Source organism: Schistocerca gregaria, chromosome 5 (assembly GCF_023897955.1).
Source record: "Schistocerca gregaria isolate iqSchGreg1 chromosome 5, iqSchGreg1.2, whole genome shotgun sequence".
In the NCBI taxonomy this organism is placed as follows: Eukaryota; Metazoa; Arthropoda; class Insecta; order Orthoptera; family Acrididae; genus Schistocerca; species Schistocerca gregaria.
Genome location: NC_064924.1, coordinates 470,858,531 through 470,885,056, shown reverse-complemented (window position 1 = coordinate 470,885,056; position 26,526 = coordinate 470,858,531). Strand labels below are relative to the sequence as shown.

Here is a 26,526-nt window from a genome sequence, read left to right as displayed (position 1 = left end):
ATTTAAACTGTTAACGTTTCCTATTTGTGTGGTCTTGCCACTGAACAAAGAAGTTGCTATTGGCTGACTGCATCATGTGTCCTATGCTCTGAATATCCACCATCATTGGCTGGCGAGATCACGTGACATGAGCTATGACTGGCCGCACATCATAAACTCGATTTCAAGGCTTCGGAAAATAACATGCGGTGTTTCGTGGAATTCGAATTTAAACTTTCGTCATATGAAAATATGCAGCCTACATGTTGCTGCACACCACAGATCGTTAAGTGTCGTTTTGTAAAGTGCCAGGAAATTCTACACTGATGTATAAAACTGCAACGATTCAATGGTTGATAAGTTTTACAGTTCCGAGCAAAGGTACACAGACTCAGAATACAGAAAAAGTGTATTTTCACCCAGGAGAAAGGTTATTTTTATCCGGGAAATCCAGGAATTTTTTTTCCTTGTCCGCGTACACACCCTGTATGAGCATCCTGAATTGTCTCCATTCAGTCTTAATGAGTCATGTCACTCACTTTTGTGATCATTTTCAGTGTTGTGCATGTTAACGTTCAACCAGAATGTCTATCTTCCACAGATTCTCAGCCTTCCTTGAAGTGCTTGTACCAGTCAAGTGTTCTTGCTTGGCTCGGTGTACTCTCACCAAATGCCTCTGTCAGCATGCAATGAATTTCAGCTTAAGGTTCCTTCAACTAGAAAGAATCTGATGCAAATACGGTTGCTCCTTCAAAATTCGTAGAAGCACTGAAACACGTACTGACACGAATAACAACAACAACAACAACAACAACAACTACTACTACTACTACTACACACAACTGCACGTGTCAAAAATGATGCAACTTCGGGTTGCCTTAGGTAAGACATTTATCTCAAGTCATCAAGTGGTGGAATGCCACACTGCTACTGGTTTGACTGGTACAATGAAATATTCTGATATTTTGGGTAGCAACATGTCCAGTGAATATATATCACACTAGCTCTCATGTATTAGAGCTGAGAAGTTTTATTTATTAATTTTGGCTTACAGCAACTTGACTTTTAAGCCACTTACAATATTACTTTGAACAGATAATCAATTTGTTTTTACAAAAGGAGATACTATTATTTTGATACAAAAGACATTAGATGTAGTACTGGGATGTGAACATTAGTACAGAAACTTCAAACATGTACAAGGACTGAAAAATTCTGGATATACTAAATGTGGATGATGATCTGTCTTAGTGTTGCACATTCTGTGGTTTATAAATTTTGTAAGAGCTCAGAAATATAAAGAACATTGGAGATCATTGATGGAGAGAGGGTCCTAAATGTAGATATCTGTATTGTAAGCAACTCGAGACTTGAAATAGTAAGTGGCCAAACAATAAAAATCAATTAGTCAGACCAACAGAGAAGCAGCCTGTGGATAGAAATCTGAGTATACTCAGAATTTCAAATTTCTGTCACAATAATACTAACAAAAATATAACTCTGGGTTTTATGTTAAGAAGTCAACTTCTTACAAAATTCTTAGTGCAGTGGAATATCACACCAATGAAGGAGATGGCGTGGCAATTTCCTGCGATGCAGGAGATGCAGCATACGAGCAACAAATCGCTAGCAATCTCTGCATCGGTATCTCCTGAAATCAATCGCAAGTGCAGCTAAGAGCTTGTCTTTAGCAGTAGTGGGTGGCAGCAGTTGTGTGTGTGTAAAGAAAAAGAAAAAGAAAAAGGGGGGGGGGGTCTGAATGTATTAAATTTGATTTTGAAGTGTTTTTGTGGGGATGACACAGAAAAAATTAGATTTTTCATTAAAGACAAGTGTGTTGTGTACTACTTCCCAGTTTGAATTTCCCACATGTATATTAAGTCAATTCCTTTCTCTTTCTTCATGTTGGTGACTTAAAATGCATGTTTAAACTTTGTAGTCGGCTTGATGATTTCAGCCTCCCAAATTTGTTATAGTTTGTTTCTATTTCTCTTTTCATTCTTAAATGTTGTTTTAGCAACTGTATGGGCACTTGTACTACGGCATCGCAATCTCAATGTGTTTACTGATATAAAAATGTTGACAATAGCAGTGCTGCTGGTTCCCACGATTCTTGCTTCTTTTATATCTGTTCAGTTACTTATTCTCATTCCCTCTGTCAGATTGTTCTATGGAAACAGATTTCAAAATTTACTACTGAAAGTTATTTATTGGTAATAAATCTACTGTCTTTGACATTAAGTGCAGCAATATAGCACAATTACATACTGAAACACCTCTCAAACATTTTGCTAAACATCTTATGTCTAAACTTTTGGAACTTTTTCTGCTGTAGATTCTTCGTACACAGTAGTTCTTTCACATCATCATCATCATCATCAGCACCATCTTACATGCTGTAAGCAACAAATTTTGGTTTTGAAGCTGATGTTTTGTTCCTTTCCAATTATCATAGCATTACTGCAGATATTTTGTGTGGTGCAGTTTGTTTCCATGTGTCCTGCCTGCGACCTTTTCCCCGTTGTCCATATTTACGGAAGAAACTTAGAGTATGCTTGAGATCACTCTTTTGATTTTTGTAACTTTGTTCCAACAACCTTTTTAATTTTTTGTGTGCCTCTACATTCCAACAAAAGGTTCATTTTGTGCTACATTGCTTCCTGCGTAGATTCATCATTGTCATTATTTGTTTAAAAGATACATCTATCATACCATAAAACTGTGCACTCTGTTAGTAAATGCTATTTAATGTGTGTTTTATTCATTTCTGTCACATGTAAAATGCTTTTTAATAGTCTTATTCTCTTAGTCCATTTTTCTTTTTGAAAAGGTAAATTTATGATGGGATGAGTGCTTTCACTAATCTTCCTTTGCAGGTGATCAAAAAGGTATGGGCAGCATAATATCATTGACAAAAACTGACGAAAACCAAGATTTTAGCACAGAGGGGGTAACTAAAGGTGTTGAAGATGATATACCTGATGATGACTGCATTCTGTCAGAAAAGAGATTCAACATAGACACATTAAGTATTTTGGATAAAGTGTGTGATCGTTCTGTTAATGGGGATAATAGTTTCATGATGAACAAGGAAGTAATAGATATAAAAGAGAAAAGTTTATCAGACTGTGTTACGGCAGGTCAACAAAGTGCAGATCATGTGAGTGATGTTTCAACTGTGTGTGTACCAGCTGCAGCGAACCTAGTAGACAGAGATATTAATAACAAAAATATGGTTGGTGAAACTAATGATAAACATGGAAAATCATTTCCAAACAAACAAGATAACCTTCCTAAAAGTGGATTTGATAATACAGATAAAAAATGTCAAATAAAAGAAGGAAGCTGTAAGTATCCTCATAAGGCCTCAGGTGAGAAAGTGTCTCAGATCAGGCCAGATGTTTTAAAGGAACAGTCAGAATTATATCCTAATGCCATGATAACTGATGAGAGAGTAGACTGCTCTCACAATGGTACTGGGAAAAATAATGAGAACCATGTTTACAAGAGGAGTGCTGTTATTGAGGCCCTAATGAACATTTTGAGCAGGAACCAGAACCAATTAGAAAACAAAATGCCAGCTGCTGGAGCTGTCACAACCAATGTGAAATCTCAGACTGTTCCATCTACTGTAACTCTCTCAAGTAATACTAAAACTAGGAAACTTGACAAGTCATTGATGACCCCAGACAGATTAGTTTTAGATGCTGGTCAAGTGAGGAAACAGTTGAAGTCTGGAGTTGAACGCGTGTTATTGCACCTGGAGAAATTAAAGGAAGCATTAAATATTTTGCCATTCAACAATGATAATTCCTTTGAATTGACTGCATCTGAAAGTTTGAAAAATCAGATAAATGGGATGACAACAGCTGTAACCCAAATGTACCACATTGTGTATAACACGCCACAAAAGGACCTCAGTTTTTTGGACATACTATATCAGATGGCAACACAGCTGAGTAAAGCCGAGGAAGAAATACTGAAGATTCGTGACACTACTGAAGATTCTGTGACGTATTTACTACATTTCCAGAAAACACTTGACAGTTTGAGAGATGGTGATATGAAAGCAGAAGATAGAATCTCTCATTAAATTAATTTTTTTTGTAAATGATGGACTTAATTCCATTTCTCACCAGAAACACGGCAGCTACAGATAAGAAAGTATTCCAATTAAGTAAGAATTTCCTATCTATAATGAGATCAGTTACCATTTTTATGTATCACATAGAGTTCATTAAGCAGTTAGTTAAGTTTTAGAGATAGCACTACTCTCAGGCACCGGCTGCAGGCAGTAACAAAATGAGATTACAGCTCCATCTTGAAAATGTTAGCATTTTTCCAGGTTCATTGTGAACAGGTAACATTTATTAAGCTATAACAGATCTCATATTTTGTCTTTAAAATGGAAAAGAATAAGATCCATTAGTATATCAAAGAACAAAATTAGTCATATGAATGAAGTTCATCTGCTGGTGTAACGAGAAATTTACAACTGTATGCTCCGAGTCTAATGTGCATTATGGGATTGGCACTTGTCCATAAAAAAAAAACCTTAGTTCACATCTCTGTGAAAGTGTCATTGAACAAAGCAGAGTACTTAATTAATAATCAGCAGCACATTTAAAGTTGTTGTGATGGAAATATCAGGGAGCTGAGTGCTATTGTGAGGGAAATGTATTTTTTTCATAAATTAACCTCTACCTCGTACTTTTAGTTAGCTGTATTTATATGGTATATCGTGTAAGAAATGCACCTAAAAGAGCATGAAAATGGTTTCTTTTGACAGAGACAACTGTTTTGTTTAAATGTTAGCAGATAAGCCTAATGTAAATGCCTGTGCTTCAAGAATTTTAATACCTGTGACTTAGTTGTAATTTATGCATTCCTTGAAAACAAAGAGATTGTTAACCACACAGTTTGAAAATGAGTACATTTTACTGAGAAACTTTGAGAAGCAGCGACTTTTTAATTGTTTGTGCTCTATAGAGAAATTGTCTTTTGGTCTGTCATGATTAAATTTACAACTTATGTACTGTTTGGAATTTGATTAAACAATTATTTATAACTTTTTGGTATCTGCTTTACTCTATTGGGACAGTTGGTTAACATTGCAATATGCCACACTTAAAATGAAAATGTTTGTCCGCTTTGTATGTATCATAACAGTACTTAAGATTATTTTCAGCTAAAAAGAAGAAAGCTGCAGCACATCTAGAAAAAAATGATAAAGCTGTGATTGCACATAACCTGCTGTTTTCTTTCACAAACAATATTTTAAGGACCAGAGTAAACTGCAGGAAATATTATTTGGCCCATAGATGCACAGGTGAGGGGACAATGATAATGATGGAGAAGTTGCCACTATGCAATAGAATGATATACATAAATTGCCCACTACTTCATGAGCATGGCTGTCTTTGCACTTTCTATGTAGGAATAAGAACACTCAGAGCCAACTGTATCACACAGTTGATCTTAGATCTACCCAAAAAAATGAACTCAGTTGAAGTTAAACTTGGAACTCTGTGTTGCACAAACACTAATGTGATTGTTTCACCATGAACTAGTATCAGTTTCAACTACCAAAATTTCATTGATCAACTCATGTTCAGTTGCAGTCATCTCACAATAAAAAAGAAATTGTTGAACAAATAAAACATAAAAAGAAGTAAACAATAATGAAAACCTTGTTAACATTCCCACACAGCTGAAGTTCAAAATAAGGATAATATTGGTGATGTAAATAATGAATGTAGGTAATAACTGCACCCATAAAAATTACAAGAGACTACAGATAGTTAAACTGGAAAGATTTAAATGGATTTCCTTGGAATTGGTGGCAGAGCAAGAAAGGTTAGTTCAAAATATTTGCAGTGTATGGAGTTACAGTAGCATATAATGACTGAACAGAAACCTGTATTGCTTACATCAATCTGTTGTAGAATTATGGAACTGGAATTTATCTTGTGCTAACACATTATATAGCTTTTGGCGAACAAAAATCTCCAAGAAAAATCAACACAGCTTCTGCTGACAAGAGCTCTCAGATCACTCTATTCATTTGTGATTAGCAACCACACAATCCATCTTATACTCCAGAAAAGTCAGTGATTAAAATGCTATGACAGCTGCACATTCATTGGTGAACAGAAACAGTAAGAACATTTAGGTCAACTGCATTGTTTATTGTCCAAGTACAATTTGAAGTTGTCTGTCAGTGGCTTAGTTGTTAAGTTCTGGGTTTGAACCGTGTCAGTCCAGTGTTTTTCACTCACTACTTTCTCCTCTGACATTGTTTGTGAATGTGCAAAATGCAGAATTGTACCATGGTGATGTTGCCATATTAAACTGTAGGTCTCCATGTACCTGGATAGGTAACTCTGTTCAAAAGTCTGAGAGAGGCCTCAGAATTCTCAGTCCAAAAGGTCCTTACCTAGTAAGTTGCTGTGGTGATCTACCAACTACCGCATCAATGATAGCTCTACCTAAGCAGATAAGGCATATACATCATTGCACAGTGCTGCGTAACAGTGGCTTTGTAACCTGCCAACCATTGCAACTCTTGTCCACGAGTGGTTTGATGCAGCTCTCCATGCTACTCTATACTGTGCAAGCCTATTTATTTCTTGAGTAACTACTGCAGTAACCTACGTCCCTCTTGAATCTGCTTACTGTATTCATCTCTTAGTGTCCCTCTACTATTCCCACCATTACTAAACTGGTAATCCCTTGATGTCTCAGAAAGTGTCCTTCCAACTGATTGCTTCTTTTAGTCAGGTAGTACCACAAATTTCTCTTCTCCCCAGTTCCATTCAGTACTTCCTCATCTAATCTTCAGCATCTTCTGTAGCACCACAGTTTGAAACTTCTATTGTCTTGTTATCTAAATTGTTTATTGTCCACATTTCACTTCTACACATGGCTAAACTCAAGACAAATACCTTCAGAAAAGACTTAATAACACTTAAATCTATATTAGATGTTAACAGATTTCTGTTCTTCAGAAATTCTTTCCTAGTGTCTGCACTTTATATCCTCTTTACCTTGGCCATAATCAGTTATTTTGCTGTCCAAATGGCAAAACTCATCTACTACTTTAAGTGTGTGATTTCAATCAGATTTCCCCAGCATGACCAGATTTAATTACACTACATTCCATTGTCCTTCATGTGCTTTTGTTGGTGTTCATCTTATATCCTACTTTCAATATGCTGTCCATTCCATTTAGTTGCTCTTCAAAGTCCTTTGCTGTCTCTGGCAAAGTTCCTATTTCTTCTTCATGTACTTTATTCCTACTTCAAATTTTTCTCTGGTTTCATTTATAGATTTATTGCTTTCTCAGCGTACAGATTGAATAACACTGGGGTAGGCTATAGCCCTGTCTCATTCCCTTCTCAACCACTGCAAAACTTTTATGCCCTTACACTCTTATAACTGCCATCTAATTTATGTCCAATTTGTAAATAGCCTTTCTCCCTCTATTTTATGCCTGCTACCTTCAGAATTTCAAAGACAGTACTCCAGTCAACACAGTCAAAAGCCTCCCCGCCCCCCTCCCCCAAGGGGGTCCACAACTCTTTTGTGGAAACATGTATGACGAGCACAGGACCCCGAGCTAGTGTGGCTCTCTCTCCTTTCTGGGCTGCATACCTGCCTTTTCCACATCCTCCCCCCCCCCCCTCCACCACCTCTTCCCTTCCCCTTCCCCTTCTCCTTCTGTAGGAGTATGTTTTGTGCTTATGTCCGGAGATGGATGCTTGTAACGGTAAGACATAGCTTCTCTTCTTTGCTGGAAAGTCTCTGTCCTCCCTTTGTCCTTCTCTTTTCCTTGCCTCTTCTCTTTACCCTTTTCTCCGCTGTGGCGTTTGAGACCCCTCTTTTTTTTCTTCTTTGTTCCTCTTTTCCTCTTTCTTTTCTCCCTGTGCGTGTCTGAAGGCCAACCCATGCATTCTCACGCATAGTCGGTGACGGGGTAACGCGTAATTCCACATCCCGGGTAGACAGGTAGGACATGTACGTACACCCTGGTAAAGGCCAGGCACAGGGAGGAGTGATTACCCGAGGTGGAACTTTCCGAACATGCTGATTGGTCCCTCCGTCCATTTCTCAGGAGGTGTGAACAATCATCTAAGGTGGGAGTGCTCTCAGAGAGGGTCCCCATGAGGAAGGAGCATGCCATCGGAGATGCCGGTAATCATTGTGGTACTTTCACAATGGTTTCCTCTACATCTACAACTTCTGCTCACAAGTGAAAGTGAAAGTTGAGTCTCAGCCACAGACAATTTTTCCCTCAGTGCCACAGTTCTTTGTTGTTTCTCGGTCTGACAAAGGTCAAGACTTCTCCATCCACAGTTAACCCTTCCATTATTCAGAAAGGTGTCAATGTAACTGCAGGTCCTATAAAGTCTTGTTCCAGATTACGAAATGGCACCTTGTTGTTAGAAACAGTCAGTACGCTCCAGGCACAAAAATTACCGCAAACTCCTCTGCCACACACCTTCCCTGTCCAGGTGGAAGTGCACCACACTTAAAAGTTCATCACTCGATGGATAGTCCAACGAGGAAATTCAAAACTACCTGTCTGACCAGAGTGTAATGGCTGTACATAGTCATGAAGAGGGTTGACAAGGACTTGGTACCAACCTGTACTCTTTTCTTGACATTTGACAGAGTTCAACTTGCATTGAACATTAAAGCGGAATATGAGATAATTTCCGATCACTCTTACACCCCCAACCCTATGGACTGCCATCAGTGTCAATGGTTTAATCATACCAGCCAGTTGAGTTCCAATCTGGCCAAATGCGTTACATGTGGCAGGGATGCTCATGAGGGTGATTGTCCATCTCCCATCCCCTCATTGCATCAACTGTATGGGTGACCATGCTGCTGCTTCCTCTAGAGATTGCCCCATTTTCAAAGATGAATGAATTATTCAGGAAATCCGAGTGAAGGAAAAGGTGTCTACATTTGCTGCTCATAAGTTATTCACCAGTTGAAAGCCCACTGTGGCCCCAGCAGGTAAATATAGCACTGTCCTCGCATCTCCCTGGCCTACTAAGGAGGCAGCCACACAGACTTGCGATCTTACCTTTAGTGCCACGGTCGTTAGATCAGCCATTGCAAAGATCACCCATTCAATCTCCCCACAATCACCTGCTCACTTTACTCCCAGGCTTACAAAAAAGGGCCTACTCAGGAAGATATTTTACGTACCCCGACTTCACAACCATCAATTCCTCCCTCATCTCAACATCCTGTTTCCAAGAAGGCTCATAAGGAACAAAGTTCCTTATCTTCTCCACCACGGCATGTCTCATATACAGTGCCACATGGCGGTAACCGCCCTTGGCCGTCTTCTGTGTCGCCTAGGAGCATCGCTGGCAGCCGATCAACCGGCCAATCGCTGGTGGTAGGAGCTGCCTATGAATAAAGATCTTCTGCCTTTGGCTGAATGCTGTTCCACGTTGTTGGCTGCTGGCTCTCAGTGGTTAATGAGCTGACAGCAACTGTGATAAGGTTCTTCCCTTTTCTGTCCAACCTACATTAATTATCCATTAGAATATCCGTGGCATTTGAGCCAGTCGGGATGAATTGTTGATCCTTTTACGATACTACTTGCCCGATGGCACTCCAGCACATGGGGGGACTTAAGATTCTTCTCCATGATATTGTCCATTATCATCCAATCCTCTTTAACAGTTCCTTCCAAGCTGTTACTGTCCGTCTTTCCCTTTCTGGATACCCCTCTCTTTGAACTCTATACATTCCATCGTCCACACCGATGACAAGAGCTGATCTCCTTCATCTCCTTGGTCAGCTCCCTCCCCCATATTTGTTGGTTGGGGACTTCAGTGCCCACCATCCGCTTTGAGGATCTCTGCATCCTTGTCTGTTGGGCTCTCTATTGATTGACCTCTTCCACCAAGCGGATCTTGTTTGCCTCAATATTGGGGAACCTACATTTTTGTCTGCCTCCATGACAGATTTCTCTCATTTGGACCTTTTGATTGGTACAGTTCACCTAGCTCGAATGGTTCACTCTAGCTGATACACACTCGAGTGACCATTTTCCATGTGTCCTTCGATTACAGCCACAACTGCCATCTATGTGCCCAAGATGCTAGAAGTTTTCCCAAGCCGATTCGACACTTTTTCTCTTCTCTTGCAGTCACTCATGTTACAAAAGTTTTACAGCCGCAGAACATTAAGTACCACGCACCTCTGATTTTCCTCAGTGTCCATTTCCTTGAGGGAACGAGGCATGCCGTGATGCAATACGCGAACGGAGAAGTGCTCTTCGTGTTATCCGCCACCATCCTACTTTGGCCACCTGCATCTGCTATAAACAGTTACGTGTGTGATGCCATCGCATCATCCGTGACAGCAAGAAGGCAGGCTGGGATTTCCTTACTAGCTTCTTGAACACCTTCACTCCCTCCTCAGTAGTTTGGAGTCGAATTCAGTGATTATATGGTGTGTCTAGTTTCTCCCCGATCTCTGGAATAACTGTCGCGCATGATACTTTAGTGGACCCAGTCTCAATCTCTAATTCATTGGGTCAACACTTTGCTGAGATTTCGAGCTCTTCAAATTAGCTACCAGCGTTTCTGCCGAAGAAATGTGCAACGGAAGTGCGACCTCTTGCTTTCACCTCTGAAAATAGCGAAGCTATAATACTACTTTCTCTATGTGGGAACTCCAACACACACACGCTCTTCTTCTCGCTCTTCCATCACGGGACTGGATGGCGTCCACGTCCAAATGTTGCTGCATTTATCATACCATAGTCTGCGTTACCTCCTTCACCTTTATAATCGAATTTGGACTGACAGTAACTTTCACAGAAGATGGCAAGGAAGCTATTGTCGTTCCTGTTCAGAAACCTGGAAAGGACAAACATCTCTAGCTATTGCTCCATAACTCTCACGAGTAATGTATGTAAGGTTTTGGAGCCTATGGTGAATTGCCGTTTAGTATGGTGGATGAAATCCTGAAACCTTTCAACACCTGCTCAATGCAGTTTCTGAAAGCATCATTCTGCAGTTGACCATCTTCTTGCTCTTTCCACTTATACTGTGAACAATTTTATCACAAAACGCCAAATGGTAGCAATATTTTTTATCTGGAGAGATAAGATATCTGTTGGAGGACTGGCATTCTCCGCACACTGTACTCTTGGGGGCTTTCGAGGTCGGCTACCCCTTTTTATTTGAGAATTTATGACGGAGCACACATTTAAATTGCAGGTGAAACCTACTCTCTCCCCCGTACTTTCTCCCTAGGAAATGGGCTGCCCCAGGGCTCCGTGCTAAGTGTTGTACTGTATGCCATCGGCATAAATCCAATTATGGATTGTCTCTTTCCTGATGTCTTGGGCACCCTCTTTGTTGATGATTTTGTCATTTACTACAGCTCTCAACAGACCAGCCTTCCTGAACGATGTCTTCAAGGTTGTCTTGATCACCTCCACTCTTGTGGCATTGAAACCGGCTTCCGCAAATTTTTTGGCATTCACGGATGTCGCTGAATTCTTGGGACTTAATGTCTGACAGAAAACTGTGCTGGTCCTCCCATGTTTCACATCTTTCGGCTCGCTGTCTGCAATTCGTCGACACCCTCCGTGTTCTGAATAGTACCTCCTGGGAAGCGGACCAAGTGGTCCTTCTCCACCTATATTGTGCACTTGAAATTGGACTGTGGAAGCATAGTTTACTCATCTGTTCGCTGTATATTCTTCAGCGTCTCACCTGTGTCCACCACTGTGGATTGCAATTATATATTAATACCCTCAGTTGCTGATGGGCATTGATATATATCAATGAGGACAGGTGAAAATGTGTGCCCTGACAGAGACTCGAACCGGGGATCTCCTGCTTACATGGCAGACGCTCATTCCATTTGAGCCACCGAGGGCACAGTGGATAATGCGACTGCAGGGACTATCCCGCACATGCCTGCTGCGAGACCCACATTCTCACCTTATATGTCCACACACTACATTCGTAGTGTCCTACCCAACACCCTCATTACTAGGGCTCAGATTTTAATGACAAGTCATATTTTTTTCTGAACTATAGGGTGAATTTTAGAACAATTTATATACAAATCCAGGCATTTTAGTGTAGAAAAATGTATTTTAATTGTGCATATAAAGTCATATTTCAACAAATTTTAGTAATAGGTCATATTGCGGCTAACTTATAATATAATAGGTCATATTTCTGTCAGCTTTTGCCAAAAATGCATATACCGTTTTTCTCATATCTTATGGGACACACGAATAAGAAAATGAATATGTTGCTCATGAGACAATATTTAACATGCTATTATGAAAGATAAACAGATAAATTAGTACACAGCTTTATTTCTCAGGACTGTAGCAGAAAATCGGTGTAGCGCAACAGTCGCTTGACAATATGCTCTCAGAGCCAACAAAGGCAGCTTCTGCCATAATAATCATTGCAGTCACACAGGTGTTCCCAGTAACCAGTTTGAATACAGCCTTTGCCTGTTTCAACATGCCTAAAGCAAAGTGCTCTGACAGCATGAAGATGCGAGGATATGTTCGAGAATTTGGAGAGAAGTTCTTTAGTACTGATGACGGGAAAAGATTATTTTGTAAACTGTGTGAAGTTAAAGTTAGTGCAGAAAAGTGCTTTAATGTGCAACAACACTGTAATACTGCTAACCACAGCAGCTATGTGAAACGAAGTGCTGAAAATAACAGCAGACAAATGCTGTTATTTGAACAGACAGGCCAATTGTCAACTGTGCAATCATTCTGCAAGGATTTGTGTGAGATGGTGTCCTGCAACATCCTACTGAAAAGCTGAAGAATCCACGCCTCACACGGTTCTTGGAGAAGTACACAACACATCCAGTTCCAGATGAATCTAAACTGAGAAAGAACTATTTATCCGTATTTTACAATGAAGTGCTCAACAAAATACAATTACTATTGCTGAGAAAAAAAATCTGGCTGTCAATAGATGAAACTACGGATATTAGTGGGCGATATATTGCAAATTTTGTTGTTGTCGGTGTTCTAAAAGTTGATGGCCCTGAGATGTGTTCCTACTAACGTGTGAAACTCTCAATAGAGTGAACAATTCAACAAATGCTATTTTGTTTGACAACTCTCTGAAGCTACTGTGGCCGGATGTTGTGAAAAGGGACAATGTTTTGCTGCTTGTAACAGATGGTGCTTCATATATGGCTAAAGCAGCCAAAGGGCTTCAGATTCTCTACCCCAGTAGAGTGTATGCCACATGCATTGAGTTGCTGAAGAGGTGCGATCAAATTACCCTGACGTGGACAAATTAATTTTCTGTGGCTAGAAAAACTATGTGAAGGCTCCGCTGGGTGCAGAAATTCAAGGAACAAGCATCTTCAACGCGCCTCCCACCTAAACCTGTTCTTACACGATGAGCTTCTTGGCTTAGTGCTGCTGAGTATTACTGCACCAACTACATGCAAATAAAGACACACTTCTGTGAGCTTGATAGTGATGAATCAAGTGCTATCAAAATTGTGAAAGAAGTTTTTACAGATACATTGTCTCGAAACTTGGCATACATCAACGCCAATTTTTCAGTGATATCAAAAGCCATCAAACGACTGGAAGCTGTGGCACTCAGCTATGAGGCCCTGAGTATTGTGCAACATGTGCAGAGTGAGTTGGGTCAAGCTCATGGTCATGTGGCTGACAAAATGAAAGCCAAATTGCTAAGTTTCCTCCAACGGAATCCTGGATATTCTACACTGTTCAAAATTAGTGAAAGTCTTTCAGGGAATGGTGCAACATTTGAAAATACTGAAACAAAGCTGAACTCCAGTGACCTGGCTGCCTTCAAATACGCTCCAGTGACGTCTTGTGAAGTGGAGAGGAGCTTTTCCAGGTGCTATCCCCAGTGACAACCGAAGATGTTTGACAATGGAAAACCTGAAATGCACCTTGTGATCCAGTGCAACTTTGCAGATACTGAAGATTGACATTCAGTATTAAATAATGTGAAACACTTTAATTACTATGTAGAAATAAAAACATTGTTTTACTGTATTGATAGGTGATCTTTTCACTCTAGTTTGTGTTTAGAAAATAAAACATTCAGACATTCAAAAAATACGCGCAAATTAACCACAAACCCTACAGAAAGAAAGAACTATACTTACAATCTTTTGAGAAGTGAATTTTGTATTACTTTATGGTGAATAAAAAATTAAATAAACAAACAGGAATGCTTTAAGTAAACTTCTATTAAGTCATATTTTATTTTTTAAGGTCATATTTATGTAAGTTTTAGTTCGTAAATGCTTGCATATTTCACTGTTTTTTAGGTAATTAAAATCCGTGCCCTACTCATTACTCATGGAAGACATTCTTACCAAGTCCTGTAAGATTCATGTAATATGTGTGCATCTACATGGAAGGAGGAGGTCATGGCCGGTATTGCCAGAACTATATACTTATATGGATATGGTGTCTGTTCTTTCTGACATGTCGGGGCACACATTTTCACCTGTCCCCGTTGATATATATCAACACCTGTCAGCAGCTGAAGGTATTGATATATAATTCTAATTTCATTGTAGATGGCTGCAGGTCATCAATGGAGTCTGTTCTTTTGGATATGTCTGAAAGAACTGACACCATATCCATATAAGTATATACTGTGGATTGTGTTTAGCATCTGGAGCTTTGTACACCAGCTCGTGGAAAGCCTTTATGCTGAGACTGCTGAACCTCTGCTGTCCAATCGGCAAGCTGTCCTTCTGAGTCATTACACTAGTCATCTGTCTTCCATGCCTGCTCATTCGGCCCATGTCCTTTTTTCGACCCGTCCTTAGATTTAGGGTATGCAAGCCGCCCTTCCTCTCTACTGCCACTGGGAGTCCACTTCCATCAATGGCTCTATTCTCTTTCCTTCCACTTTCCTAAAATTTTTTGGCATCTGGGGGTACGCCCCTACCTTGGCTTTGCCCCTGGACCTGCCTGCTCTGCGACCTATGTCAGCTTCCCATGGATGGTATCCCACCTCTTGTTTGTCAGGCACTTGCTGCTCAATGTGCACAGATGGAGGATGCCACATTTATTTACACTGACTGCTCAAAAACATCATTTGGTGTTGCGAGTACCTACATTGTTGGAGACACCCCTAGTAGATTTTGGCTTCCCAACTAGTGTTTGGTTTTTACTCAGAGCTTTCACTGTTCTCCAGGATGTCCAATACATCTGTCGCCAAAAGTGAATACAGTATATTATGTGCTCAGATTTGCTCAGCTCTCTCCTCAGCCTCCAAGCTCTTTATCCTGTCCACCCTCTGGTCCACCGGATTCAGGACTGCCTCCTCTTGCTCCCCTTGGGGGAGGGGGGGGGGGGGGGGAGAGAATCTGTAGCATTCTTCTGGCTCCCAGGGCACGTTGGTATCTGTGGAAATGAGGCAGCTGATATAGTAGCGCGAAGGCTGCAGTCTCTCTTCCTCGGCCCGCTGTTCACGGTTCCCTTTGACAATCTACAGAGTTTTTTATGTCATCATGTTGCTCTTTTATGGCATGCACACTTGCTGATAATAAATTGCGGAACGTGAAACCTCTTCCCTGTGCTTGGACCTCTTCCTCCCGACCTCTTTGTCGGGAGGAAGTAATTTTAACTAGACTCAGGATAGGGCACTGTCTTTTTAGCCATGGGCATCTTTTAAGTGGTGGTCCTCCCTGGCTTTGTCCCCACTGCTATCAACTGTGGACGGTGAGACACCTTTTACTTCAGTGCCCCTATTTTACTCTGATATGGGCCCGTTTACAGCTGTCTCCTGATATATCTTCCATTTTAGCAGATGACATGCGCTCAGCTGATCACATCCTTGGGTTTATCAATGTCAGTGAGATGACATCGGTCATTTGAAGCTCTTTTTTGGTGAAAATAACCCCCGTTCCCCTTTCTATAGTGGTTTTCTAAGCTCTCATTCTGTTTTTAATTTCCCCAATTTTTGAGTTTAGCTCCAATTGCTGCTGGTTTCATACCCATCCCTAAGCCACAGAACGGGTGCTTATGACCATAGCAGTTTTGCAGCCTAAAACCAGTCATCAACAATTATGTAATGACCCCATGTGTACTGTATAGCAGTCAACAAAAACCTTAGGTGACTGTCTCGGAAACAGAGTGATGGAACTGCCTAATACACAGATGGAGAATGTGCCTTACGTACCTTGCTATGGTATGTACAGGATTTGAAAAGCTTCGAACAACTTGTATTGAAACTTAATGAAAGATTAAAACTGTGTGTGAAGTATTTCCTTTCATAGTCAATGCTTGTCCTGAATGAACTATCCAGCCATGACTCATGAATCTTTAACAGTTTCTAATCTGACATTGCCTCTCTTCTACGCTTTCAACTTCATAGAAGCTTGCCTCTATACATTGCTGGATTAGCACTTGTAGAAGAAAGAAGGCTGCAGAGAAATGGCTTAGCAACAGCCCAAGTGTCATTTCCAGAATTAATATTTCATTCTGCAGCATAATATGCTCTGAAACAATATTTTATGTAGCCAATTTATACATATATCTCTGTAGATGCTGTGGGTGTGCGACAGCTTTTGGTCCAGTGTTTCTGGTGTCAAGTAAACATGCATAACACAGTAAAGTCTTCCACTGACTATTAAAATCATGCTATTACTCGGTTTTATTGGAGAAAAGGCCACAACCAAAGCCTGCATCACTTGTAAAAATTTCATGAGGGAAAATAAAGGGTGCCAAAGGTGCAAGAATTTTGTGCCAAACATTCGTGAAGCACATGGATATAGAAAGGTACCATGTGGTGTCGAGAGATCTTGTATGGGAAGTGAATTTGACTGCTGTCAGCTAACATTCTAAGAATTCTAAGGTGGTTCTCTACAATATTGTGTCTAGACACTGGAGTATTGGAAACAGTACAAGGATGGTTTCCCAATATATGTGATCATCAAAAGACACTGTAAATTGTCACAAACATAGCATTTCATCACCACCACCACCACCACACAGCAGACACATCCACTAATAAAAATGTGATGGGAGTTGAGAATGGATGTTTTTTTGACAATGAGAAACAAAAAGAATAGATGTTTTCTCACCCCAAAACCAGATTAAAAAATTAAAATAAATATTGCCTGACAAAGTGGATAGCTGCTTGGTTGTGGGACAGAAGAGAGCTTTTTTTGGTTGAATCTGTGGATCACAGGATAACCACTACCACAGCCTTGTATTCTGAAACTCTTCCATGAAGTTCAGTTCAGACCAACTGCAAAGGAATGTTGCATTTGCCTCTTCTATTAGAGTGCATATCCTTACACTGCAGAAGTTTGACTGTACTCAGCAAGATTAAGACAGCTAAATCACAAGTACTGTTGTGGCAACTGTAGTTTGCAAAAGCTCTTCCAAATATTGATGTGGACTCCTGGTGCAGCAGCCATCCATCTGCTTGCATCATACATGACATGCGACAAAATGGAGAGCATTTATGAATCATGCTGGCAGGCAAACAACAAATTATGAATCATGGGCTGTTTTTTTTGCAGCCTGGTGGTTGGAAATCAAGAATGTATCTAAGGAAGAAAAAATTCTGCATGGACAAAAGTGAGGGGAACATGTTGTTAGGAATTGCTTTTTCTGTGCCATTACCTGCAAAATTCATCCCACAGGGTAAGAGCCTGGTAGAGAAAGTTCAGTGCCTTCCTCATGTGTCATTCAGACAGAAATACAAAACTAGACAGGAACAAGTAACAGTTTTCCGCAGGAAGACAACCTTGAATACCAGGCATTTCTGTCTCAAAATTACATTGCAATGAATAATATTACTTTACTTGACCATCCACCATAATCATTGACTTCAAACATGTAAACTTCCACCTGTTCTCCTAGATGAAATTAAAAGGTATGAACAGTGTTCCATAGGTGCTGAAGTGTTTATGGAAAATAAGACGTTCCGATTGCAGGAGTGTTCTGAACAATAAAAAATTGTCAAATGTTAGTCAATGTAATATAAGACTACTTTGAAATAAATTTAGTTTTTATGGAGCTAAGCAAAATACATTTTTCCCTTCTTAATTCATTGTTCTGACTTTTATTTATGTCCATAAAAAATCTGTTTTGAGGCAGGAAATTAGGGTAATATGCTGTAATGGTTACAAACAAAATATTAAAAGGGTTCACGAAATAAATCTACATCCTTGAAAGAGGAATTATGAATCTGCAGCTGTTACCTGGGCAGCAATTTTTCCACTCTTGGAAAAAAGTAGGTTTGTAAAAAGAAGATTCTCTCAACTCATTTGTCGACAGTGTAGGAACTATGTTCACTTGTGGTTTACTTAATTCTGTCATGGAACCTCAACCCTGAAGGTGGGTCACTTGATAAATGGTTGTTGTTGTTGTTGTTGTTTGTGGTGGTGGTGGTCTTCAGTCCAAATACTGGTTTGATGCAGCTCACCATGCTACACTATCCTGTGTGAGCCTCCTCTTTTCTGAATAATTGCTGCAACCTACATCTTTCTGAGTTTGCTTACAGCATCTTTGGTCTCCCTCTATGATTTTTATCTCCCCCCCCCCCCCCCCCCCTCTCCGTTTCCCTCAAATACTGAATTGGTGATCACTCAATGTCTTAGAATGTGTACTATGAACTGATCCCTTCTTTTGGTGAAGTTTTGCCACAAATTTCTTGTCTCCCCCATTCTATTCAGTACTTTCTCATTAGTTATGTGATCACCCTATCTAATCATCAGCATCATCTGTAGCACCACATTTCAAAAGCATCTACTTTCTTTTTATCTAAACTGTTTATTGTCCATGTTTCACTTGCACACATGGCTACATTCCTGACAAATAACTTCCAAAAAGACTTCTTAACACTTAAATCTATATTTGATGTTGACAGATTCCTCTTCATCCAGAAATGGTTTTCTTTCCATTGCCAGTCCAAATTTTCCATCCTCTCTACTTCTGCCATTGTCAGTTATTTTAGTGCCAAAACAGTATAACTCATCTACTACTTTAAGTATCTCGTTTTCTAAAGTGATTCTCTTAGCTTCACCTGATTTAATTTGACTACATTGCATTATCCTTGTTTTGCTTTTGTTGATGTTCATATTATATCCTTCTTTCAAGACAGTTCATCTTATATCCTGCTTTCAAGACACTGTCAGTTCCGTTCAACTGCTCTTCTAACTTCTTTGCCATCTCTGATAGAATTACAATCTCATCGCCAAACCTCGAAGTTTTTATTTCTTCTCCCTGAACATTAATTCCTACTGCAAATGTTTCTTTGGTTTCCTTTACTGTTTGTTCAATGTACAGATTGAATAACAGCAGAGATAGGCTACAACCCCGTCTCTCTCCCTTCTCAACCACTGCTTCCTTTCATGCCCCTTGACTCTTACTACAACCATGTTGTTTCTGGACAAGTTGTAAATAGCTTTTTGCTCTCTGTATTTTACCCATGATACCTCCAGAATTTCAGAGAGAGTATTTATTAACATTATTATCTTCTAATACCCATAAACATGTATTAGAGGGTAATAATGTTAATAAATATGAGTAACCATTACAGGTGGAACATAATCTGATGACGCTTGGACATATCACTGCTATCTGAATGCCAGTTGCTGACAAGCAGACATCTGAAAAAGTGACAAGTGAGCAGTAATAATTGTATCATCTGTCATTTTGGGACACTTGGCTAAGGAAAACATTTCACTTATGTAGACCATATTCTTGTTTGCAAGTTAATTCTCTCACATTTTTCTTCAAAATTAGGATCATAAACTGATAATTGGAAATGATTTTTAGTCTTTCTGCTTACAATAGTTCTTCCTGATGCTCTGGAGAAATAACTTCTTGAACTTTATTTGCCAGTTTAAATGGATGTGAATTTAAGCAAGAAAGGTATATATCTGCAAATCTTTCTGCAAGGAGTGCTAATCCAGAAGCATATGGAGGCAAGCTTCTATGAGTTTAGAAAGCAGAAGAGAGGTATCGAAAGATTTGAAGCTGTGAAGGTGAATTCACAAGTCATGCCTGAATAACTCACTCAGTACGAGCACTGACTGTGAAAGGCCAGTCAAGCACATAGGCAGTCAATGTTTCCAGTGATTCGTCACCAGAAGTGTGATCAAATGTAGTTTCTCTCTTTGTCTGTTTATGCACAATACGTTACATTCATTTATGATTAGGGTAAATGTCAAGGAATCATCAATCCTCTTCATGTCTTCCAGCATTTTGGCATAGTGTCCTGTTGTTTCAACCTTCTTATAAACAACAACATTGTCTGAGAACAGCTTCGCAGTGTCTCAAATATTAGTCTCCAGATCATTAATATAAATTATGAACAATAACAACCCTATAGTAAAATTCAAAGACAAAATCTGGTCTAATACTCAGTAAACACATATTTTGTTCATTAAACAGTGTATGGTGGTATTAAATGTCTTTCAGAGCTCTATAGACCCGACGTTAACCTGGGCACCTTCATCTACAGTACTCTGGATCTAATGGACAGAGAGCAGAGTTTCACAAGATCTCGGTTCACAGAATCCATGTTTTTGTAGAGGAGAGTTTCTTACCCCAAAAAGTCATGACGTGTGAGCATAAAACATGTTCCATAATAGTACAACAGATTGACATTGGCAATACATATCTAGAAATATATGTTTTATGACCTTTCTTGAAAGTGGGAATACCTTGTGCTTTTTCCAATTACTAGGTACCTTTCCCTTGCTCCTGCAACCTATGATAAATTACAGCTGGGAGAGCAGGAAGTTCTTTTGCATAAACTCTGTAGAATCTTGATATCTTATGCAATTCAAATGCCTTTCCTCTCTTTAACAGATATCTACCATTTTGGCATTCATGTACTGATTTAAGGTAGGAATTTATGATGATGATCTGCACTTTTAACAGTTTCAGAAGACCGAATTCAGTATTATGGCCTTCTCTCTGTCACCACCTGTTTTCAGTGCCAGTATGGTCACGGAGCAACTGAACACGATTCCCATCTGCTTATTGACTTAATGCAAAACCAAACACTGATTAGGACTGTCAATTTCCTTAGCAAAAATTTACTTCCAAATTCATTGAATGCTTCCTCCATTATTCTCATGAACCTCCTTATGGCTTTATTCAGTTGTTGTACATCTACTAGGCTTTTACTGTGTTTAAATTGAAGCTCTCTTTGCATTTGCATGAACTTTGAAAAGAATCAGTGTGTTTCTGTAGCTGTGTTACAAACCCTAACAACATTCCTGAGCACATACTTGTCTGTGGCAAATTGTGCAATGGCTTTGAGTTTCATCCATTTGTGTTCCATATCAGTGTCCTCAGAACCGTATATTTGATGTTTTCTACTTAGACACTATGCAGTTCTTGTCACATCACTCTTGCTAACAAAAAATATTTGCCCACCTTTAACATTCCTTGTAAAACTCACAGTAATCAATGCTAACGCAGCCTTATGATCACTGATTTCCTCTTCGTTGTTAATTGATTCAAAAAGTTTGGATTTTTTAGTGACTCACTAGTGATGGTAGTATAGTTATTTGCTCAAAGTAATTTCCAGGCAAGGCACTAAGAACAATCTGACATGAATCCCTTTCTATGGTACAGTTTTGACTGCATGACTCTCCCATCAAAGACAAATATCTATTATGTACAATTATTGCAGGATCTTGTAACACATCTCAAGCTTAAATATAATGGGAAACATTGCAGGAAAAGAAACTTCTCTCATTTGACTTATAATTATGTCGCACAATCACCAATCAGTATGACAAACTAGGTTACATATGTTACATCAGGAGTCCCCCAAACAAGTGTATTAGAACTGCTGTCATTTCTGACATTCTTATTTGATTGGATCAGAAACACACTCAGAATTTTCACTTAAGATGGCGTTTTCTACAGACAAATATTCCTGCTGGGTGCTTGTTTTCGTTTTGTTTACTGAATGAATGACAACTCTCTTTAAATGTGGATTACTCAATGATAATGTCTCTGAACAAGAGAACAAACCTGATAATATCCTATTTTATCAGTGGCAAACTAAAGGAGCCACTCACATTATATCAGTAATAAGGAGTATTACTGCTTATTGATTTAGCAGTATGAAATGAAGGAAACATTTGAAGTAAGTAGAAGACATGGATTTCCCAACAGGATCTGGGGAAAATGCAGCACATTTGTTAACGATATAACACAAAAGATGCTTGAGCAGCATACTCTAGGTCTTCAGGTACGCAGATTCATTACCAAGTATGCCTACAAGTAGGCATAAAAGAAGTTGGTGGATGTGCTGCTAGGATTGTAATTGTTTGGCGTACCTTGTATGCTAGTATTATGGAACTATTTAAGATAAAATTGACACATTTTAGAAGCAAAAACATAACAAAAGCTTAATTCTTTTACAATAGTAATAAGAATCCTTCTGAGGATATCTCTCATGGGACAGGAGGAGTTGGACAACAGAAAGCATTTTTATTTCACTCTTAAATACAACTATACTTTCCTCCAAAGTATTAAACATACTGTGAGAAGCTGTTGAAAATATGTATACTCATGTATTATGGTGGTACTATGACAGTACATAGGTATATACATTTTCATGGTGGTACATGTTGCTATTCAAGGTAGCAACAAGTCCCATTTCCTTCTTACTGAGCCAATAAAAGGGGGCTGTGTAGAAACTTTTAATTATGATGGTAGTGGTAGAGGAAAGACTATTTACTGAGCACACATTTTTTATTTATGTGGAGATACAAAATACAAATATGAATACAGATACAAGGCATGGTGGAGGGTGGGCATTTTAGTGGGGAGGAGGGAGCCATTTACACTTTGATGTTGAGACTTGGGGGTGCCATGGACACCAAAGAGGAGTAGGTTAGGACAACTGTGGCTACTGTTCTGAAGGAGAAAACAAAGGATCATATGGAATTAATTAATTCCTGAATTTGGGATGCTAATGATCCATCTGTCGTTGAGTTTGGTTGATAAGGGCTTAAATGTGAATGTTTAATTGATATGTTGAATGTGACATGGGGACCGTTAAATACAGAAGGTTTCTGAAGAGAAGTGGTTCTGTAATTACTTAGCTGGTGGGCAACAAACATGATCTTCCTTTGTAACAGCACTTTCATGCAGACAGTGAAGAAGTTTGATATAGCTACAGCTGGCACTGTATGGCAGGACTGCAACTTCAAGGAGTGACATGAGTGAGTGCAGAAAGAAAAGATTTAAAGGTAAAGATAATTGTGAACAAACAACTGACAGATCACATTCACACAAATGTACCCTGGTTGAATACTCTCCAGCAACTAATACCAGCAATGACATTCCAATATATGCCTACTTTCTGGTCAACTGTTGAACCCTCACGGTCTTAAGAGGATGTTTACAGTCCTAGTATAATGCTTTGTTTATTTATTTATTTAATTTTGAGGAGATTGACATAGATGATAATATCAAAGAACAACAATGGTATATGTAATGTGAAACTGTTGCCAAACTACTAAATTGTTTGAAATCTCTGCCAAATATACTGTCACTAATGTGAATTATGTAAGCTATGCTAATATGTTTCTTTAATGTTATTTCTTTAAGTTGTTTCCTCAAAAGTATACTCTACCTCAGTAGCAAATGGAAATATTTATTCTAAACTATATTTTTCATTTCTGAAACACTTGCAACCATAATCGTATTGTGAACACAACAGGCGGACACTGAGCATTTGTTAGATGTTTAGGGTAAAATCGATGGTTCAAATTATGGGAACATTGTAACCAAAGGAAATTCAAATACAAAACAATTCCTTTATTGGAATGTTAACAGGCACAATCAGTTGCAAATTACATTTACAAACTTAAGTCACCACAAAAATGTCTATGAATAAAAACTCTCAACTGAGTTGGTCTGTAAATTATGGCTTTGAGTACATTTGAAGGGTGCTCACCATCTGTGTGTGATGAAGTCAGTTTAACAGTTTCTTTTTAAGACAACATGAGAAACACTGTTAATGATCTTGAGGTATAGTAAACAAAGCTAATCTAGCACAATGGATCATGGAATATATGCAAATACAAATAAATGAATGTGGAGGTACTGTGAGTGTATCTAATCTAACACAGTGATCAAAGCAAAATACAAATAAATGAACCTGAGGTACCATATGTGAAGCTAATTTAACACAGTTGGGGATTTCAGTCTCTAATGGCTGCAGGCATGGTGCCACATTGGTTTGCATATAGCTAGCAGAAAAGAGGTCTAATCGTGCTGCACTAATTATAATTTAAAGAGCTCTGTGAAGTTGATACTCCTCGCTCAGGATATGAGACCATGAGGTGGGTGCTGAATAATGTTGTCATGAATCAATGTTGCCTACCGGTTCTCCATAGGTGTTGTGCGGGTCTGCAATGCAATTTGCTTTATAAACACAAGAAACTGACTCACCATTGGTGTCTTAAAGGGTTGTGCACCTACAGTGTAGCATTATGGCAAGCCATTTAGTCTTACTAAATAAAACATGAACTTAACACCAAAAGACTTTTACATCTGTGCATTCATTGTGTGGACAGCTCGGTGTCAGCACAGGAAGTGCCAGAAGTTGGACACTTCCTTTAGCATGCTTTAAAGAAAAAAAAGTGCAGGACAGAGAAGACTCTTGCCCCTGGACACATACAGTTCATGATGTGGATTTTTGTTGGGTGACACGTCACCTGCTACAGCACGAGATCATTGTGCTAGAGTAGATGTGTGACAGGCACGAATGCACAGTAGTGCGTCACCAAAATCCATACTAAAAAGTAGCCGAACTAAGTGACCCATTTAGTCTAGAGTGAAGTCTTGTATTCCCAGAGACTGAATGCTATCCTGTTGTTGGATCTCATTAGATGTGCTCCACTAGGGACGTACTAAAAGAAGGTGAGATATTAGTCACACAAAAGCTACCAAAATAACTTTCGTAAAGTCAGAATGTGATTGAACTTTAAGTAAATATTATTTAGTATCCCTACAGATACACAAACTCTGTTTGCAGACACTGGTACACAACAATGTAGCAAGAGCTGCCAGTAAGTTTAGCATGTCTTGATCAGTAAATTAATTGTCCTATGTATGATCTGGTTTGAATAACAGTAATACCAGAAAAGTAAGTTTGCCTTGAACAATTTTGTGTGTGTGTGTGTGTGTGTGTGTGTGTGTGTGTGTGTGTGTGTGTGTGTGTGTGTGTGTGTGTGTGTGTGTGTTTTTTATGAAAGCTTGGCTTTGAACAAGTACTATGAAAGTAGCAAGATTTAATTGTGGCATCTGTAGTATCTTCCTTCTGTACCAAACTCATTTCATATAAATATGGCCGGCATGTTGTCACTTTAGCTCAGGAAAAAATGTGTTCATCTGTGAATAATTCTGCATGTTACCTGTTGTGTGTGCTTATAGGAACTTGCATCTAACTAACTGAGCAGCAGTTCAGTCTTTGATCCTAGTTATCTAATCTTGCAATAACTTTAGTTTTATTTCCTACATTTCATAAACTATAAATCAGTTTCACTATTTTTCACAGCAGCTGGCTGTAATTTGGTATATGAAAGCTATATCAATGAGAGCAAGGAGAAATGTAACTGCAAAGTACAGCCTGAGATCTCGTTTAAAAAGTCTTCCTGTCACCTACAGTGAATCAAGGTGATACTACAAATAACACATTGGTAAATCTTGTGAATTTCAGACTACTAACTTAATGCTAAACATTATAAGACTAGATAGCAAATGAATATAAAAGTTGTGGGCAAAACCAAAATAATGAAGCACCTGAAACTCAGCAGCTGTCATGTCTGGGCTTTTCCGATGGCATTATTAACAACATTTGAAATATTAATATGATCATTATGTTATGAAGATGCATTAATGCTGATTTGTAAAAGCAATGTTAGAATAAAAATATTAGTAATATGCATCTGAGAATTTAGCTCAAGGTATAGGATATTGCAAACTTAATTTAATCATCGCCACAACTACATGGAAATATAGTTCCATGATCATGAAATAAAAATGTAGACAGTATTGCACAAAATTAAAAACTTCATATTTATTATCTTAAGTGGATATCAGGGTAGACTTTTATTAGATGATGAAGGCCTGAATTGAAAAATATATTAATATACTTACGTGCATTCATAGTCATTCCACAAGTCAACACATTCAAATGGATCTGGGCACAAAACATTTGCACAGGGATTATTTGATGGACAATTACGTTCCAGATTCCGTGCCATTGTTGCTTGTCCCCACTGTGTTCCGTTCATTGCTGGAGGAAGAGGAAGATGCTTGCCTTCTAGTCGAATGTCATCCAAACAACCTGTCAAGTTTAGAAGACATTTTTCTGCATTCTCATTTGAAAGAATAAATTTGCTATTTTAGCAATATTAGATTGCACGAATGGCCTAGTTGTTCAGTCATAACTGTATTGTAAAATCTGTGGGCATTCATCCTGATTATCAAAGTGATTTACACAAATTGTAAGATTCAAAGAA

The 26,526-nt window shown here is 38.9% G+C and overlaps 2 protein-coding genes across 3 annotated transcripts in view; one reads left to right on the top strand and one right to left on the bottom strand.

Moving 5' to 3' along the window:
- Window positions 1–5,048, top strand: part of LOC126271862 (uncharacterized) — a 34,220-nt gene extending 29,172 nt beyond the window's left edge. For both annotated transcript variants that reach the window (XM_049974200.1, XM_049974199.1), the window contains exon 2: window positions 2,856–5,048. In XM_049974200.1, coding sequence (XP_049830157.1) covers window positions 2,870–4,072 — 1,203 coding nt within the window. In that variant the 5' untranslated portion in view covers window positions 2,856–2,869 and the 3' untranslated portion in view covers window positions 4,073–5,048. The remainder of the gene's footprint in view (window positions 1–2,855) is intronic.
- LOC126273386 (neural-cadherin) overlaps window positions 1–26,526 on the bottom strand; it is a 432,448-nt gene that overhangs the window by 119,547 nt on the left and 286,375 nt on the right. Inside the window, exon 23 of the mRNA XM_049976939.1 lies at window positions 26,162–26,351. Within this exon, the coding sequence (XP_049832896.1) occupies window positions 26,162–26,351 (190 nt within the window). The remainder of the gene's footprint in view (window positions 1–26,161; window positions 26,352–26,526) is intronic.